The 18,750-nt window shown below is 44.7% G+C and overlaps 2 protein-coding genes across 2 annotated transcripts in view; both read left to right on the plus strand.

Moving 5' to 3' along the window:
• Positions 1 to 5,819, plus strand: part of WDFY1 (WD repeat and FYVE domain containing 1) — a 47,841-nt gene extending 42,022 nt beyond the window's left edge. The window contains exons 10-12 of the mRNA XM_028105186.2: positions 285 to 415; positions 1,535 to 1,643; positions 2,452 to 5,819. Of these exons, the coding sequence (XP_027960987.1) occupies positions 285 to 415; positions 1,535 to 1,643; positions 2,452 to 2,511 (300 nt within the window). The 3' untranslated portion in view covers positions 2,512 to 5,819. The remainder of the gene's footprint in view (positions 1 to 284; positions 416 to 1,534; positions 1,644 to 2,451) is intronic.
• Positions 5,820 to 9,595: 3,776 nt separating this feature from the next.
• Positions 9,596 to 18,750, plus strand: part of AP1S3 (adaptor related protein complex 1 subunit sigma 3) — a 70,348-nt gene continuing 61,193 nt past the window's right edge. Inside the window, 2 exon segments of the mRNA XM_028105062.2 lie at positions 9,596 to 9,813; positions 9,907 to 10,015. Of these exon segments, the coding sequence (XP_027960863.2) occupies positions 9,596 to 9,813; positions 9,907 to 10,015 (327 nt within the window).

Raw genomic sequence — 18,750 nt, forward strand, 5'->3', positions numbered from 1 at the left:
TCCTAAATGAACTTGAAGTTGGTTTTAATAATGCTGTTTGTAGACATCTAGACAGATAATATGAATGAATAAAAAGCGGTATTTGATCAATAAAACAAGGATCTTTGGAAATCCTTCACAAGTGTGGACACTGTCTGCCTTTTGTGTTAACGGGTACATTGAATGGGGTAATTATAATTCAAGGCGACTCTTCCCCACCATCACCCCCTGCCCTGAAGGGAAGCCGGGAGCACCACAGCAAAAGCTAAACTCTCCCCTTTTCTTCCTTCCGGTGGTCCCTGAAGCATCACTGCCGGAAATGTGGGCAGGCTGTGTGTGGGAAGTGCAGCAGCAAGCGCTCCAGCTACCCTGTCATGGGCTTCGAGTTCCAGGTCCGCGTGTGCGATTCCTGCTACGACTCCATCAAAGACGAGGAGTGAGTGTTTGTGGGTCTTTGTCTTACTGGGCGCCTGCAGGGAGGAGAGCCTGAGAAATGACAGGGTGTATTTCTACCCACCTGTTCATCTCTTCCCAGCTTCATAAACCGTTCCTGGGGAAGGAATTCTGTCCTCGCTGTATGGCCTCAGCGAGTTTCTCCCAAACAGTGTGAGGAATGATGTTGCCAAGACCAGTGCGGCAGTTGAGCACTGAGCCTCCGCAAGGTCAGGGCCAATACGCACTGATGCAGTGGCAAGTTGGTCCATCCAGTGCTCCAACCTTGGCTCACATGTGCCTGGGAATTTCATTTTCTTTGCCTTCCCTTTGAATCATCTTAGAAAGTGCTAGCCTGGCAAACCTTGGCCGAGGCCCACGTTGAAAGGCTAGTCAGCATCACTGGTGTCAGTCCATGTGCGCTCGTGAGGAGGCTGGGGTTGCGGGCGCGGGAGCAGAGCAAGAGCCGGTGCCGGGAGCTGCGGAGGGCAGAGAGGCTTCGGGGAGCCTACGGCCTCCCCATGAGGGTCTTGCCCATGGAGTAGGAGCTCCTGCAGTGCAGTTCCTCTGCACAATTAAAGGCCCTTGTTTTTTTGTGCAACATAAGGAATAGCATGGAGGACATTAGGAGAAGGAAGGGAAAAATGAAGGGGGTAAATTGGAGGGGGAGACACGAACCATGAAAGACTATGGACTCTGAGAAACAAACTCAGGGTTCTAGAGGGGAGGGGGGGTGGGGGGATGGGTTAGCCTGGTGATGGGTATTAAAGAGGGCACGTTCTGCATGGAGCAGTGGGTGTTACATGCAAACGATGAATCATGGAACACTACATCAAAAACTAATGATGTAATGTATGGCGACTAACATAATAAAATTAAATTAAAAAAAAAAGGCCCTTGTCTTATGTCTAGGAATATACCAGCCTTTCCACTGAAAAAATAAAAATCCGTTATTTGGAGAGTTTTGTCAAACCTTATATAAAACAATCTTGCAGCTTATCCTGACAGTTTTCTAAACTGTAGCCACATTTTTAGGAGTATATTTTAACACTGTCGTTGTGTTTCCTTTATGTTGCAAGTCAGCTCTCAGCGGTGTCTCTTTTCTCTCTTTTCTCTTTGTCAGTCGGACTTCTCTAGCAACCTTTCATGAAGGGAAACATAACATTTCCCACATGTCCATGGACGTTGCTCGGGGACTGATGGTGACCTGTGGGACCGACCGCATCGTGAAGGTAACCTGCTTCTGAGTCCCGACAAGCGTCCGTGTGTAGAGGGCTCCGTGATTGTGCTGCCAGCAGACGGCCGCTCGTCCAGCCTCACTTTCTCATCGGCAGGCTTGCCTTCCCTTTTTATAAGCAGCCATGCAGCCTGAAGCAGGATGAAGACCCCGAGGAACACACTGCATGCTTGCGGGTGCCCCGCGCGCGCTGGCCACTCCTTCCGGGGGGTTTCCTGTGCCATCTCCATCTCTCAGAGTCGCTGCTGGGGCCTGGCACCTGGGAGTCACCATCTGCCTGGCAGTCCTGCCTCCCCAGCGGGTCAGGGCTTAGCCGGCCCCTGTCCCTTGTCATCCTTCCCCAGCTGGTGTTCCTCTCAGCCTGGACAGGTTTCCTAGTTGTAGGAAATAACCACACATTTTTTCATTAAATCCCTCAGGTCACTCATACAGAAATGAAAAGCAAGTGTTTTATACTGAGCACCACTCCGGAGTTGTGAAACCATGACACACTTTGTTTCATGGTTTTTTTTTTTTTAAATAGGGGCTTTTCCCAGTAGGTTTCTTATTAAAAATGAAATTAAATTTATAGTAAAGCATCATTATTACAGCATTTTCAGGTGTCAAGATACCACTCACAAGTTTTTTTCACATTTTAGTGCACTAAGGGGTTCGTCTATAGATCTTGAGAAGGTTTTGTAGTGAAAGAATGAGAGAATGAGTTCTTTTGTCCCCTTTTCAAGTTTAACCGCGGTGTGGTGTAAACTGTGCTTCTGGACCCTGTGATGAGCGCTGCCTTCTCTGGCATGTTCTTTCTCTTGCAGATCTGGGACATGACGCCCGTGGTGGGCTGCAGTCTGGCAACTGGGTTTGCTCCACGTTGATCCGGGAGCTGGGTGAGGTCTGCACCTTCCCTGTGGCACCCTTCACCAACGCAGCCCTTCCCCGTGGCTCCACGGTCACAGTCACGGGAATGGACAGTAGCCACTAAAAAAACAAAGCAACATTTTTAAAGAGAGAAAAATGTAAGGTGTGTTTGGGGCATTTGTGGAACTACCTGTGGGGACGAATATGAAAAAAAGTTCATCTGTAGCGGTTCCCTGAGGAAAGGAAGGACTTCGGTGAGACTTCCTCGTGAACAGTGAGCTCACGCGTGCTGAAGGAGTCATTTGGCAAGTGAGAGTTCTAGAGGGAAAACGACTGAACAAAAGTGTCAAAGCCGTTCCCAGTGCAAACACCCTTCCCCTCAGACTTGCCGGCCCTCCCCGGGCACCTGTGGCTCTGTGGTTAGAGCAGGTATTAAGGGGAGGAGGACTTGCTGCCTCTTTCTTGAGGGGTGCAGGAGGACCCCAAGAACCCAGAGATCTCTCCTTCCTCACTGGCAGTATGAGAATCTCTCTCCACATAGTGATTCTTCTTAAAGATCTCTGTTCTCGGCAGGTAGCGCCATTACCTGCACTTGGTATTTGGAGCGCTCAGTTTCCTCTTCCCGGCCAGCCAGTAAGCCAGGGGCCAACCTTCACAGTTGTTACTAAGTGAGCTGTAGAATTGCTGTATTAACCTGGGCAGCGCACATCCTTCCCTTTCCCCCAAATGTGCTGTGAGGACAAAACGTTTTTATGGTGCTGTTAACGTGGGAGTCACACAAGCCGCCTGACTGTCTCACTGCTGTCAGGAACGACTCGCGGAAAAGGGAAAACCAGCCCAGCCCACAGCACGGTGGTGAGGGGAGATGATCAGGCTGCTCCATAGGACAGCCCAGTCCCAAAAGGATGCATTCTGTTTGTAGTTCCAAGATGGGCCCCTGCGATATTGTGGCAGTTTAATAATAATACACCTCAGAAAAGAACTCCAAAGCTTTCTAAACCATGTTGATTTTTCATTGTAAGGAATATTATTACCATCTCATAGAAGGGAATTAGTAACCCAGAGCAGTAACCATTAAGCAGGCCCTGCGCAATCATTCCTAACTTGTAAATTGCTTTCATAGCCACTAGCAAATTCTCTTGTAGCAAATGGCATTTTAAAAGTTTTTGGCCACTTAGTACCAGGATGGGGAAGAGGTAGGGAATGGGAGAGCCTGTCTTTTAATATTCCAATATTTATTTCTTTGTTTTTAACAATAGTACACATACTTATTACTTTAGGGCTATGCAAGTGAGTGGAGAGAGGCCTACTTTTCTTAAAGACAGATTTTAAAAGAGATAGCAACAGTATTTTTGTTAGTCTTACTAGTGGATATTGATTAAAACTCACTACTGCGTCACTGTGTTGGGATCATATCAAGACAGCATGGTTGTTGTGTGTGATACCATGAAGGGATTAAATCTGTTTTTTAACAACAGAGAAGGACTGTAATGTTTAAGACAGGTAATTAAACTAAGATGTCTTACTAGCCAAGTGATACAAATAATAAGGAAAGGAGGTCAAGCGCCTCATATTCTAGAATGATCTGCATTAAAAATTGACTTGCTTTCAGGAATAAGACTGAAGGGTTTTGTTGCTCTGTGTAATTTTTGTTTTCTGTCACCTGAAAGAGGTGTTTCCTTTAAAAACTTCCTGTCAGCTCTTTGCAAAACGTAGGCTACTAATACAGGCTAGAAGGACACTGGGCGGATGGGACCTTACAGGGCAGTGTTGAGTGTTAGCTCTTGTTCAGTTAATGGTCCAGCTCACACAAAGGTGCTATCCTGGGGATTTCATGACGTCCTGAAGGAAAATAGGATATGATCTGTTTCTTGCCATGTTGATGAGTACTGAACTGTGGTTTTTGTTTGCCTTTAACTTCTGTAAAATGTGATTTTGTAATGTCTGTGGTAGACTGAGTACAATATCACACTGTAGCTTACAGCCTTCTTTTATTCTCAAAAATTCTGAATGAAAAACCCAGTGTTCTAGAGAGAATATAAGGTTGTGAGAGCACCTCTTAAGGGGTTAAGCTAATATAAATCAAAGAGGGGAGGCATTATGTAAGGAAGAATTGGAGAGGGGCATCCGGAAAAGGAAAGAATGTTTCAGTTAACTTTTCTCTCCACCAGAGCCTCTTAGCACTTTTCATTTTAAGAACTCATGTAGCAGGTTTGTCTTGTCTCTGCTACACACAAGGGAGCAAATGGGGTAATATTTTTTATAGAGGTGGGCAAAAATTATTTTCTCAATTCTGCTGACTGGACACATAAGGACGATCCAGTGAGGCTTCTAGTTATTGCCTTATTTTGACTGTGTTAGTCTTAAACCGGTCATTTAAAATAGCTCTTCAAGTAACAGTTCTTGGTTTTTCCATTCCTGAATACTCACGCTAATTTCTACAACTAGGGATTAAGAAGTACAGAATGTTAGAGAAGATCCTTCTGTTTTAGATCTAGTATGTTCTGCAATAAGGAAATGTCAATTCTTCATTCAAGACGTGTTCTCAGATTGCCCCTTTTTTTTTAGTGCAAATGATAGAAACACCCCATGGCGTTAGCTGGAAACCGGTTATTCAGTATACTGTAAATCTCTGTTTACGATGTCCTGCTTCTGTCTTGCTGCCTGGAGGATATGAATAAAAATAGTGCTCTCGAACGCCTCACTTGGTTCTCCCCTAAAGAATTCAATTTGCTTGTACCTACATTTTTAAACTGTTGAAACTGGCCTAAATATGTAATAAATTCCACAGTGACTCAGACCCGAGGAAATATTTTCTAAAATGAGGTTTCATTCAGTTACTTCCTACTTCCGTTACTGGATCTGGTGTCTTCTAAAATGTAAGGAACCAGTTACTATTAATGACAAACCATCTGCTCATTAGAAATGTGAGGTTTAACAAATAAGTAATACATGCTCTATTTATTCAAGTGTCTATTGCTTAATTGTTAATTGTGAGCAGATTATTGAATGCCTACTCTATTTTCTGCAGTTTACTATACAGTAACTCTTTGAGTAAATTGTTTCATTGTGCAACAAATTTATATTAGAATACAATTTAAAGTGTTTTACTCTATAGCCTTTTTGACTGGGGAAGCAAAGGTCAATGTTGATTAGTACATTTTGTCTTGTACTAGCTATGTTTCTATAAGATACGGTGCCCGTGTATCCCAGAGAGTTAGAAAACTTTGTTCTTTTCCTCCTGTTTGTGGGTTCTGTTTTTGTGTTGTGGGTTTTTTTTTTTTTTGAGAATATACATATACAATAAACTGTTCCTTGCTTGTTACTCTGTTGCTTAATTTAGCTTTTGTTGTGTTTGGTACGGACATAGGGCAATAGTAGTAACCACCATGTATTTAGCACACTCTGCTGGGTGCTCTGCCTGCCCTCCGCTGTTCAATCCTGGCAGCACTTCTGCAGGGCATTGCTGTCCCTGTGTTACAGGTGAGAAAACTAAGATCCTGTGCGGCTGTCCATTTATGTCTGACTTGAAAGCACGTGCCTTCTCCATACACCTGCTTTCACGTGCTAGAGTGCAGTGTTTCCTGTAAGGGTTAGGGGTCAGCTATTACTATCTTTTGAAGTTTGTGAAGCCCCGAAGTCCAATTGCTCTGGATGTCTAGGTTCCCCAAGTCCCATGGGGAGACCGGCATCTGTGCCCCAGGTCTCCACATCAGCAGCTCAGTTTTGTGAATAAACACAGGGTGGTTCAGACCCAGGATAACTTATTCCTCTGCTTAGCTGATAGGAAGTTGATTTCTTAGAAACCAGCATGGCAGTTTACTGTGTTTCTTCAAAGTAATATAGCTTTATTTAATAAATAATATGTAATAATATATAATTAAAAAGAATAAAAAGAAAACGAAAATTAAAAGAGAATACCAAAAAGTAGTAAAAAGATTTGTTTTAAGCCCTCTGTCCCACCACCCAGAGAAAACACTGTTAAACCTGGGCTGTATGTCTTTCCAGTGTTTTTCTTAAATGTATGCATGCCTCTGTAAAAGACACCTGTGGATACAGTTTTAAGGGGCTGTACTTCTCCCCCCACCTGCTGTATTATGGATCACTTGCCCACATCAAAAAATAGAGCTCCACGGGAGCATTTTCAGTTGTGGCGGATGCGAGGTTGGACTTGCGCTCCCGCCGCGGGTCTCCGGCGCCTGGAGGGTCGGTAAGGGCACGTGACTTGCTTTAGCCAATGAAGTGCCGGCAGAAGGATTTACTAGCAGGTGAGAGGCTTAATTAACCTCCATGGGTTTCCCACCGGGGTCACAGAAGTGCGTTGATAGAGAAGATCCCGTGGAGCCCGACTGCCCTGGACCTGCAGTGGACTTTGCATGGGAGATCAATAAATCATTGTTGTTTCAGTCCACTGAGGTTGTGTGAGTTTGTGTGTGTGCACGTGCGTGTGTGTGTGTGCACTGCAGCATCACCTAGCTTGGACCGCAGTATCCCATTGTTCCGTTATGTGGCCAAACTGTCGAGTATTTTACCAATTCCATGTTGAAACTAGACCGTATATTTTTAGGATGTTTATAATTTTAATTAAAACACTTCAGAAATACTAAATTCAGCATGCTTGTATGTTCATCTTTGCCCACTTTTCCAATTATTTTCATAGGATAAATACTTCAACATGGGAATTACTAGGTCAAAGAATATGCATATTTTAAGTTTTTTATTCTTACTGCTAATATCCTCACACCATTGCCAGCACTTGAATTTTCTTCCTTTGAATAGGGAATGAAAAGGCACATCTCAATGTCTTAATATATGGAATTCCAGTTTATTAATTTACAATAAGAATTCTATCTACCAAACAGACCACTTTTTTTTTTTAAGATTTGTTTATTTATTAGAGGGCACGAGCAGAAGAGGCAGAGGGAGAGGGAGAGAGACTCTCAAGCAGACTCTGCACTGAGTGCAGAGCCTGATGTCAGGCTCGATCTCATGACCCAGAGATCACGACCTGAGCTGAAACCAAGAGCTGGACGCTTAACCGACTGCGCCACCCAGGTGCCCCCAGACCACGTAACTTTAGTAGGACAGTCTAGATAGAACCCAAGTCATCACTGGAAGGCTGCTTAGCAGCCAAGGACACGGAGAAAGGTTGGCTGGATGACTGATGCCATCGTGACAACCTGATGCACTCATTGCCAAGGTTGCTGGACAGTGGAAATGCATGAGCAAGTTCTTGTTTCTGGCCTTCCCTTTGTAGATTTCACCTGGCTTACCATTCATCTGTAAAACACGTGCTCAGGTGAGTGGTTCAAGTATTGGAGTTCCAGCCTTCCTTCCCTTCACTCTTCAGTTCCCTAAGGCTATACCTTAGATCTCTCTCTAAATCTTTGCACTGTACATGCAAACTGTTCCTCAGAAGCCCATTACATATTGGTACATACGGTTTCTCATGAGAGCAGACAAACACATTCTGGGCCACCTTCAGTTTTGTCATCTGTAACGTAGAAGTGGGGCCTGAGTCGACCTCTCAGGTCAAACCCAACTGGGAGACTGAAGTTTCCAGCTCAGTCTGTCTGACCTCAAAGCCCATGCTCCTTTTTCTCTTAGCCCATCCTGCTTGTTCATATATTTGAAGTAATTTTAGATCCTGAGTTTTGACATTCTGGAGAAATATATTAATAGACACTTTGTTACAGCATTAGCAAGGCAATGTGGCGTATTTTCCCACATCCAAAAGTTCTTGTAGACTCTGTGACAGATGTGACATCTAGTATCTTGCTGCAGGAGTCCTAGCAGCTGTTAATTTATCAGATGGATTCCAAGTTGCACATGTGTGCTGAAAACAGGCAAGCTTGCAGACAAGCCTCAGTACAAGCCTACGGGCTCTACCTTCCAAATGTATCCCAACGTGGCCCGTTTGCACCATTGAGCTGCTATTACCATGGCCCAGTCCAGTGTTATCTGGATGATTCCATCAGCCTCCTCTTTTTTTTTTTTAAGATTTTATTTATTTGAGAGCATGAGCGGGGAGGAGGAGCAGAGGGAGAGGAAGAAGCAGACTCCCCGCTGAACAGGGAGCCTGATGCGGGGCTCGATCCCAGGACCCTGAGATCATGACCTGAGCTGAAGGCAGACGCTTAGCCGACTGAGCCACCCAGGCGCCCCAGATTCCATTAGCCTTCCCCGTCTCCCTGCTCCTGCCCCTATTACCTATTCCCAACACGCCTGTTAAAACATGAGTCAGATCATGCCATTCCCGTGCACAAAACCCTCGCAGTTCATCCCACTCAGTCGAAGCCCAAGTTCTAAAATGGCCCATCATTCCTTCCCCGATGTCTGTGTTCTCCTGGCTGCTCCTGCCCCTATTACCTATTCCCAACACGCCTGTTAAAACATGAGTCAGATCATGCCATTCCTGTGCACAAAACCCTCGCAGTTCATCCCACTCAGTCGAAGCCCAAGTTCTAAAATGGCCCATCATTCCTTCCCCGATGTCTGTGTTCTGGCTTCCTCCTGTCTCCCCTCACAGTTCTCGCTTTCCTCCTAATTGCTATTGGGATGAGGCAGTTGTTCACACAACAGCATTGAGCTCGGTGTCAGGCACATGGTAGGTACTTAACAAATGATGCTTGTACGTACGTGTACAGTTTGGGTACTATGTGCATAAATGAACTTGTGTGAATTTGCCTTAAGTTTGTGGTGGGATGTGGCTGCCCCCCCCACCATCACCCCCACCTGTTGCACACCACCTACCAAGCCACTGTTAAATTTCCAGAGGCTGAAAGGAGCACCTGGAGGAAAGTGTAGGGAGGTCATAGAGGATACATTACACAAGGGACATAATGAGACGTTCTTGTCTTCCTGCAACCTCAAACACCACTTCGGGGTGTCTGAGCATCCTAAGACCTACTTTAAGACAGCCCCAGTTCACAGCTTCATGTTTGATGGGTGTAGAGGTTTTAATTATTTCTGCAAATTCTCACTCTTATCAAGTGGTGGAATTTCTGTTCCTCCCCTTGAATCTGGGCCAAACTTAGTGACCCACTGATAGAAGATGGTGGAAGTGACTCTACAATGTCTTAGACCAGATCAGAAGAGGCCATGTGGCTTCCACTTGGTGGGGGAAGCCAGCTCCCTGAGGCCTCCTGGTCAGCAGCAGAGCTGAGCTTCTGGCTGACAGCCCACATTAACTGCCAGCCCCATGAGTGCCATCTTGGACATTCGGCCCGGCTGAGCTTTCAGATGGCTGCAGACCCAGCCCACCACTGGGATAGCAGGAGAGGCCCCAAGTCCCAGGTGAGACCCCCCAAGCTGCCCAGGTGAGCCCCTCCTGAATTTCTGACCCACCAAATTGTGAACAAAATAAAATGGCTGTTATCAGCTGCTAAGTTGTGGAGTGATTTCTTTCACAGCAACAGTAACCTGAGCAGTGGGCCACTGGACCCAGTTCCCCATCTGGGAGCCAAAGGGCAGAGCGCTGCCCCCTCCCCACCACCTCCAAGCAAGAGAAGTGATGTGAACGTGAGGCAATAGCGTAGCAGGGAGCTTCTTCAGGAGCAAGTTATTTTCCCATAAGGGTACTCAAAGGGCCCATAGCCAATGAGTCATGGTCCTCCTTATTTTCTTCAGACTTCCTCCATGTTTCTGTCCACCACGGCCATCCTGCTGCCTCCACTCCAAGTTATTTGAGGTTTTCCTTTTGACCACATTGAATCTGGTTTGAACTAACCCAGCCTGGACTAAGCATATTAGATTCTTATATCGGCCATATTTAAGGGTGCTCACATTTTTCCATGTTTTTGCGCATTATGTAAACGCAAGCTGTGCACCATGATTAGGGCATGGAAGGCTCTGAATTAATGGAATTTGCAGTTTCCAAGCATTGATGCATACCTATACTGTGTATGATGTGTATTATTTCATACATAGTGCTTTTACTGATGTAACACCATTCATAGAAAAAATATCGAGTACTTATATATAGGTACTCTTCTAGATTCTTAAAAGAACATTAGTGAACAAAACAGAGACCCCCACTCTTGTGGAGTTCACGTTCCTGCAGAGGGAGACAGACAAGCCTAATAAAAAAGATAAATTCTACAGTATTCTAGAAGGTAATGAGCGCCATGGAGAAAAGAAAAAGGTTCCTGGAAATGGAGATGCCTATGGGCGGGGGTGGGGGGCAGTTCACCAACTAGAGTGAGCGGGGTAATACATGCTCAAAGAATTTGAGAGAGGTGAGGAAGATAGCGGAGTGAAATTCAAGGAAAGGGGTCCCAGGCAGAGAAAATAGCTAGACAAAAACACTCCAAGACAGGAGTGACCCGGATGTGTCCAAGGAAAAGCAAGGAGCCCAGAGTGGCTGCAGCAGAGTGAGGGAAGGCGAGAGTTTTAGCACAGAAGGTGTGAGAGTTTGGTGCGGGCTGGATCGCGTAGGGGCTGGCAGTCCTTGGCAAGGACATTGGCTTTTACTAAGAGTGAGAGGGGAGCCGTCAGAAGGCTGTGAGTAGAGGAGAGATGGTATCTGACTTGCACATTAGGAGGGTATGCTGTGCATACCCTATGGAGGCAAGAGTAGAGGCGTGGAGGCTGCCGGAGAGGCTGTGGGGTGACCCAGGACAAATGACAGCAGCTCCCCCAGGAGCGGTGATGTCGAGGGGATGAGAAATGGTCATATTCTGGACATACTTTGGTGGAGGAGCCAGCATGACTTCCTCATGCCCTGGATGGGAGGTACGCGAGAAATCAGCAAGTCAACATGGACTCCAAGGTTTGCCCCAAGCACCTGGAAGAGTGGAGCTGCCGTATAGCTCAGGATTATTACCAGGGATCAGCTGTCGAACTGAGAAGTAGATGCCGTGGAACTCTGGGCTAAATTTGCGTTAGGAAAAGAACGCAGCATGTTCGGGACCGACCAGGTACGAAGCCAATACTCCGAAATTCTATATGCATTTTTTTTTATTTCATACCACATCCATGAATGAGGCTGCATCTGTGTTTCACAGTGAAGGAAACTACAGGTCAGTGAGGTTCGGAGAAGTTTCCGTGCAGAGAACTTGCCCAGCCTGGTAAGTAGAGGAATGAGATCAGGATGCAAACCCGCGTCGCCCCCAAGGCCTGTTACTCTGTCCTGTTCCTCCTTGTTACTGTTTGCCGGTTTGTCCCTTTGCTAATGTGTCCCTCAACTGCCCCGTTGTTGCATAAGACAAAATTAATTATTGATAAGGGGTGTCACAGCTTTCTAAGCCTCCCCTCTCCTGAGTCAGTAGATACTTCAGTGTCTTTTACCTACAGACCCATTTGACTTCCTTTACCCGATTTATTCAGTCGGAATGGCACTCTGTTCTTTTGTTTATTATCCCATACAGCTTGAACACGTTGCTGCCAAAGACTGTGGAAGGCAGGTTGCTTTTGGTCCTACCTGTAGTTTTCTAATTATTGATACATAATTTCTAATTACCGGTACTTTCGGCTTCCGAGCATAGGTATGTGAGTTACCGATAGTTTCTCTTCGTCTTTGTTGTTCTGACTTGGGAACCAACTTATTGTTGAAATATTGTGGATTCACTCTGGTGCCAAATGATCTGTTAATTAGGAATGCTTGATACAACTGCGTTTTGACATCTCACTAGGCTTCTATTATATGCAGATATTCCATAGAAGGAGGAAGTTGGTGAAATGTGGAAATGCCAGCATCATTGTTCCTGCTCTGTCAATGCTTATGCCTGTTGGAATGTCCAGCCCTAGGCAAAGGGTGGGGGTGGGGACTTCTCCAGACTATTCTGTTGGATGCCTAGGTCCTCCCGTCTGAGAAGAGGGGGCTGCAGATGTTTTACAGTCCCATTGTGGAATAGCCATTCCATATACACCGTTTTAGATCCACGAAGCGTCCATGGTTCCTTTCTTGTTACCAACGGGGAGTGTAAGCTCTTTGGTTTGTGGGGTGCATGCCAAACCTCAGGGGCTTCCGACTCCGCCTCGAGGCTTTTTAATCTTGGTTCCCTGTTTCCAATTATAATTTAAATTAAAATTGATCATAATTTAATTAAATTGATGCTTGCATAGCCTGACTCCTTAAATTTTCTGCCTTCAGAGACTCACAGGCTGTACCCTAATCCCATCCTGAGTCACATTACCTAGATTGTCTTGGTATTTATCATAATCAGAAACTATTTTCTTCATTTATTTACTGAGGTGAATAAAGTGAAATAGTTCTCTCTCTGCCATCAGACTATAAAACTCCATGAAAATATAAACTCTTATCACAAACAGGGCTTGCTAATCCAGTAGGTTGAGGAAGCACAGGTGCCTAAGGCCCATGATACTTGCAGGGGCTCACGCAAACATCTGAATTTTAATTTCTCCTAAAAATCAGAAACGCTATTTTCATACTATTTAATTTTTGTTATACTGTTTGTTATGCTCTTTAATTTTTGTTGTCATACTGCCTAATTCTTGTTAACCAGAAAAGGTAAGAAAAGGTATCCCTGTAGTTTTAATTTGCACTTCTCACATTATGAGTGAATTTGAACATCTTTTCATATGTTTAAGGGTCATTTAAAACATTTGTGTGCACGTATGCATGTGTGTCTTTATGCCTTTTGCTCATATTTCTATCAGACATTTTGACCTCTTCCTCTTTCATTCTGAGTTCTTTGTATGTTAGATAACTAGCCCTTTATCTATGGCCTATGTTGCAAATATTTTGTCCCATTTTTCATTTGTATTCTGACTTTGGCTTACGGTGTTTGTTTTCCTGTCATGACATTTAAAAAATTTTTTATGGAGTCAAATTTATCTTTGATTGATTCTGTTTTTAGAAATCCCTTCCCTATACACAGGGAAGAGGAACTTGCATACATTTTCTTCTAGTACTTGCATGATTTTCTTCCCCCCCCTTTTTTTTTTAACATTTATGATGAGGGGGCAGAAGGCAAGCTGAGGGCCAAGCGCAAGCTGACACCGGGCAACGCCCCCCCCCCCACATTCCCTGGTGGGCTGTGTGTGGCATTCCTCGGGCACTCCAGGGAAACTGAGGGAAGGGAAAACAAATGGTTAATTAATAGAGATCACTGTCCTTGGAGACCCAGTCTCCAGCAGGCTACAAACATATCTTAGTGATTTACAGATTAAAAGCCTTCTTATCAATCACCTAACTTCCAGAGACCCATAGACTCAATTTCCTTGGAGCCCCCCTTCCCCCCCAACATCACCCACCCTTCCACAGTGATGTGGGAAACAAAGTTAGAAGGAAATGTAGATAAAATTAAATTTCCTTATAACATGCCACTGATTAACAAATACTTGAGGCAGGCAGAGTATGTTACTCCGGGTAACTCCCAACCGTCTTAATGTAATGCCTTACTAGAAGGAAAAACAACCTTAGTTTGACAATGGCCAGGCCTCCAGGCTCCTGGGAGTATTCTTTAACACATCAAAGCCCTTTTGGATGCCTCCTTTTTCCTTACCTCCCCCAACTCTCAAGTATTTAATCAGTCACCCCTCACAACCCTGGGACAGCCTCTCTCTCTGCCCACAGGTCCTGGCCCCGTGCGATCAGGAAATCGCACTTTTGCCCCAAAGATGTCTCAAGAATTCTTTCTTGGCTGTGGGCTCCGGACCTCACCAACATTCCCAAAATGACATCATTTAGCTCCAATTCCTGTGGAGTTTAATCCCATCTATGGTGTGAGGTATAGATCTAATTTTATATTTCTCCAAATGGTAAATCCTTGTCCCAGCACCATTTATTAAAAAGCCCGTCCTTGCCTTGTCCATATTTGAGATACCAGCTTTGTCATGAAGGTGCCAGTGCACTTGGGTCTGTTCCTAGACTTTGTGTGCCCTCCTGCTGGTCTGGTCACTTCTGTGCCTGCCACCCTGTCGCAGTTGTAAAGACTTAAGAGTACATGGCCGTGTCTAGTAGGCCTGGTCCCACGCTGCAGCTCTTCTTTTTAAATGTTTCCTGACTGTTCTTGCATGTTTATTTTTCTGTATCAACTTGATTTCTACTTGTCCTGCTCCATAAACAATGTCTTGGTATTTTTATTAGAATTGATGCTTTTATATTGTTGAGTAATCCTATGCAGCACAGAGAACGTGTGCCCTTTTGTTCACATCTACTCTTGTGTCCCTCAGGAAACTTTCATTTTTTCTCAAATAAGATTTTGAACATTTCATGTTAAATTTATTCCCAAGTAATTTTTCTTTTCTATTTTTGTTGCTATGGTAAATAGAGGTCTGCCGGCTATTATTTTCTCTAACTGGTAATTGTGCAGTTGAAGGGTATTGGGTCTTGTCTTGTGTTTGTTTTTTGTCTTTTGAAATTATATACTGCTTCTTGATTGAATTCTTTTATTGTTTGAGTGCTGAGTGCTCTTACAATTTTGTGTTTCCCTCTCTCCCTGAAAAACTATACTTTTCATAAAACCTGGACATCAATGGCTCAGTTATCATGAGTAATTGAAGACTTTTTTTTTGGCCACATTTCAGCCACAATTGGTGAGAGCACATAAATGGAAATGAAGAAGTGTACATTTTAACAGCGTGTTATCTCAAATCCTCGTATTTAATTTTTAAAAAATTTGAAAGTCCTAATTATGCAGTAAAGTCAAATTTGTGGCTGGTCTCTAGGAATGTGAAGGATACTTTTTCACATGGCTCCTTACAAATTTCTTAGAGAAACTTAAACAATGGTTTACAGATATTAAGCAAATTATACTTGTGTGAATTTGAAACTTTGAAAACTTTAGTAACCTGTTGGGTAGAGGGTAAAGAGGAGCCTTCATACATTTTTTTCTGATTTCCAAAAGCAGTAAGTAGACAAAAGTAGCTTAAAAAAATCTAATGTTTTATGTGTTAAAATGTATTAACTAAGGATAGTACACAATTAAGCACCTAATTGTATTGAAAATGCCATTGCACATTTAGGGAAATACTCCCCAGTCGCAAAGTTGTTTCTGTGCTCACATAATCATTTCAATTGCTCTTTGATCTCCTATTTAAACTATTTATCTACCTCCTAATGAATGCAGTGGAAGCTTCTAAATAAGTGCATAGTGCCGGACTTATTTACATCCACGGCCTAAGTCTCCAAACCAAGTCACAGGCAGGACCAGAGGGGCATATACATCTCAGAACATCAAATACCATTAGAGACTTGATGTCGGTATTTGCACTTAGTGTCTGAAAATCAAATATTGAAAGGAACATAAAACGAAGTGTGTGTGCCTCGTGTAAGGCTTGCAGCCCTTGCCTTTCTTCTGGCATCAGGGGCTTTATTAGAGTTAATTCAATGAAAAAATATGTCTCATTATATTTTTCTAGGTATCTCTGATGAAATTTAGGAAAATCGGGTTATTACTTAGAACCAGTTGTTTTTTTCTTTAAAGATTTTATTTATTTGACAGAGAGAGACACAGCAGCGAGAGAGGGAACACAAGCAGGGGGAGTGGGAGAGGGAGAAGCAGGCTTCCCGCCGAGCAGGGAGCCTGATGCGGGGCTCGATCCCAGGACCCTGGGATCATGACCTAAGCCGAAGGCAGACGCTTAACGACTGAGCCACCCAGGCGCCAACTGGTTTTTTCAACAAAGTCAAAATTAAAAGGTAGAGCATTGAAGAACTGTTTCAAAGAGAATAAATATTGATTTATTTGTTCATTTATGTATTCATTTGAATATTTTTTCTTCACATTTCTCCATTCTGGCCCTGGTTGAGGAAAAGGATTGCTTACATACACTGAGTGCTTATGCTTTTCTAACCACGGTGCTAAATTCTTCACCTGGGTTATCTGATTTAATCTTTTTAAGAATGCTCTGTAGAAATGGTCCTCAAATTGCAAATTTTCTGCTTCTAAAACACACCGTCTCCCTCCCTCCCCAGACAGGGATTCTAGAACTTGGGAGGATGCCAACAGGAATTGCTAATGAACACCTTCAGACAGTGTCGGGTAGAAAGAGCATGGACTTTGGCTCCAGACTTATCTGGGTTTGAATTCCAGTGCTGCTACTCACTGGCCAAGTTAACACTTAATGCAACCATTCTGGGCACTCATTGCTTTCATTACCTGTCAGATGAGTGCAGTTATATCGTGTGTATAAAGATTAAGGCATTGAAGGGCACCTGGGTGGCGTCCGACTCTTGATTTTGGCTCAGGTCATGATCTCAGGGTTATGATCTCAGGGTCCTGAGATGGAGCCCTGCTTCGGGCTTCGATCTGGGTGGGCATGGGGCCTGCTTAATATTCTCCCTCTCCCTCAGCCCCTCCCCACCGTGCTTGCTCTCAAAGGGAAAAAAAAAAAAAAAAAGATTAAGGCATTTAAAGTTGGTAACCTAGTACCCATAGTAGATAATAAGTATTAGTACCTTTCTTCTCCCTCCTGTCAATTAGAAATGATAGAAATGAAGCAGGGATTGAACCTGCTTTGGGGAAGTTGATGGAGAAGAGAGCGCTGTGTGAGATGTGCCCCTTGAGGCAAAGCTCACTTTGGGGTGGAATTGGAATGTGCGGCCTGACCCCATTTGGAGTTCCTGGCTCATAGCTTTTAAGAAAGGCTGATACTGGGTAGTCCCATGCAAGTGTTCTCTGGTCCAGCCCCTTGGGTGCTTGTTACCAGTTAAAGAAGGAGCTTGAATGAGCAGGACCGGGGGTGTGGGCGAGGCCCACTCTCCAAGGGTGGCCAAGTGGGCTCTGTAGTCATGGAGGGGAACATCTCTCCAAGGGCCAGGGATAGAACTGCTGGCTAAGAATCCCCTAAGGTCTAGGAAAGGAAGGGAAGGTGCTAGGAGAATCTGGTGTCTAGGAACATTTCTCACTGGGATCTTGAAGTGAGTTCCATTTTGATGCATTCAAACCTTCGTCGGACATTGGTTCACTTGGCATGTATTCACTGAGCACCCACCGTGCAGCAGCAGCTGGGGAGGGGGTGCTGTTGGGGAGGACCAAGAGCACAAGCTGTGGTAATGACCACCTGGACTGGAATAGCCCCTAGGAGCTGTGTGGTCCCAGACCGGTTATTTAACCTCTGGATTCAGATTTCTTTACCTGTAAGGTGGGGAGAGTAATTACCCTTAGACAGTGTCATAGTGAATATTAAATGAGTTAACACGTACAAAGTGGTTTTTTTAAAAGACAGATTTATTTATTTTATTTATTTTATTTTTTTTAAAGATTTTATTTATTTATTCGAGAGAGAGAGAGAATGAGAGAGAGAGAGCACGAGAGGGAAGAGGGTCAGAGGGAGAAGCAGACTCCCTGCTCAGCAGGGAGCCTGATGTGGGACTCGATCCAGGGACTGCAGGATCATGACCTGAGCCAAAGGCAGTCGCTTAACCAACTGAGCCACCCAGGCGCCCAGATTTATTTATTTTAGAGAGAGAGAGTGCAAGAGCAGGGGGAGGGGCAGAAGGAGAGAGAGGGAAAGCAGATTCCTGCTGAGCGGGGAGCCCAGTGCAGGGGCTCGATCTCAGGACCCTGAGACCATGACCTGAGCAGAAACCAAGAGTCCCCAAACACTTAACCAGCTGAGCCCCACCCTGCCGCAGTTGCCCCCGTACAAAGCATTTGGAACACTGCCTGCCACATACTCAATGCCCAGTAAATTTTAGCTATTTTTGTTTGTCAAGCTGGGCCAGAAGATCAGAATTTCAAAGACTAATTAAGTCTCAGAGGGCTGCAAGGCACCTACCTCATCCCAGCAGGTGGAGTCTGGGTATCCTTGTCAAGGCAAAGACGGTGTCAGGCAGCTTCCAGACCCAGTTCCCAGCCCTGCTTGGTGAGGTGCTATTGAAAAGCCTGCATGCCATGGTTTCAGGTCAGAATCTTTCTTCTCTGGTTCCTGACCGGTCTGTCTTACTCACGTCCTTTCTTCTGGGGGCAGAGACTGCAGTGTAGGGGAGCTACTGTAGTCTGAGAGCCAAGCTTGGGGGAGGCCACAGGCCTGGACAAGTTGCAATGGTGACTCTTTCAAGCCTGTGAAGTTGGGTGAAAGTTTTGAAAGTTACAAGTTTAAAATAGCCAAAAAGAGTAGAGAGCACCAAATCCTATCCCGTGACCCTTGACCCTGGAACTTGACCACCCAAGCCAAAGGCAAGGCGAAGGCAAGTCTAGAACCTGGGTCCCCAGGTCTTATCACAGGCTCCTGAGACTTTAGCACTGAAAAGGCCCCTGGACAGTGTATGGTCCAAACTCTCTGTATTTACAGATGACAACATTAAGGCTCAGTGATGTTAAAAGGCACTGCTCGCTGGCTCCACT

This window comes from Eumetopias jubatus, unplaced genomic scaffold (assembly GCF_037043125.1).
Source record: "Eumetopias jubatus isolate StellerSeaLion01/CBP00866 unplaced genomic scaffold, mEumJub1_p1.0 scaffold_3, whole genome shotgun sequence".
NCBI lineage: Eukaryota > Metazoa > Chordata > Mammalia > Carnivora > Otariidae > Eumetopias > Eumetopias jubatus.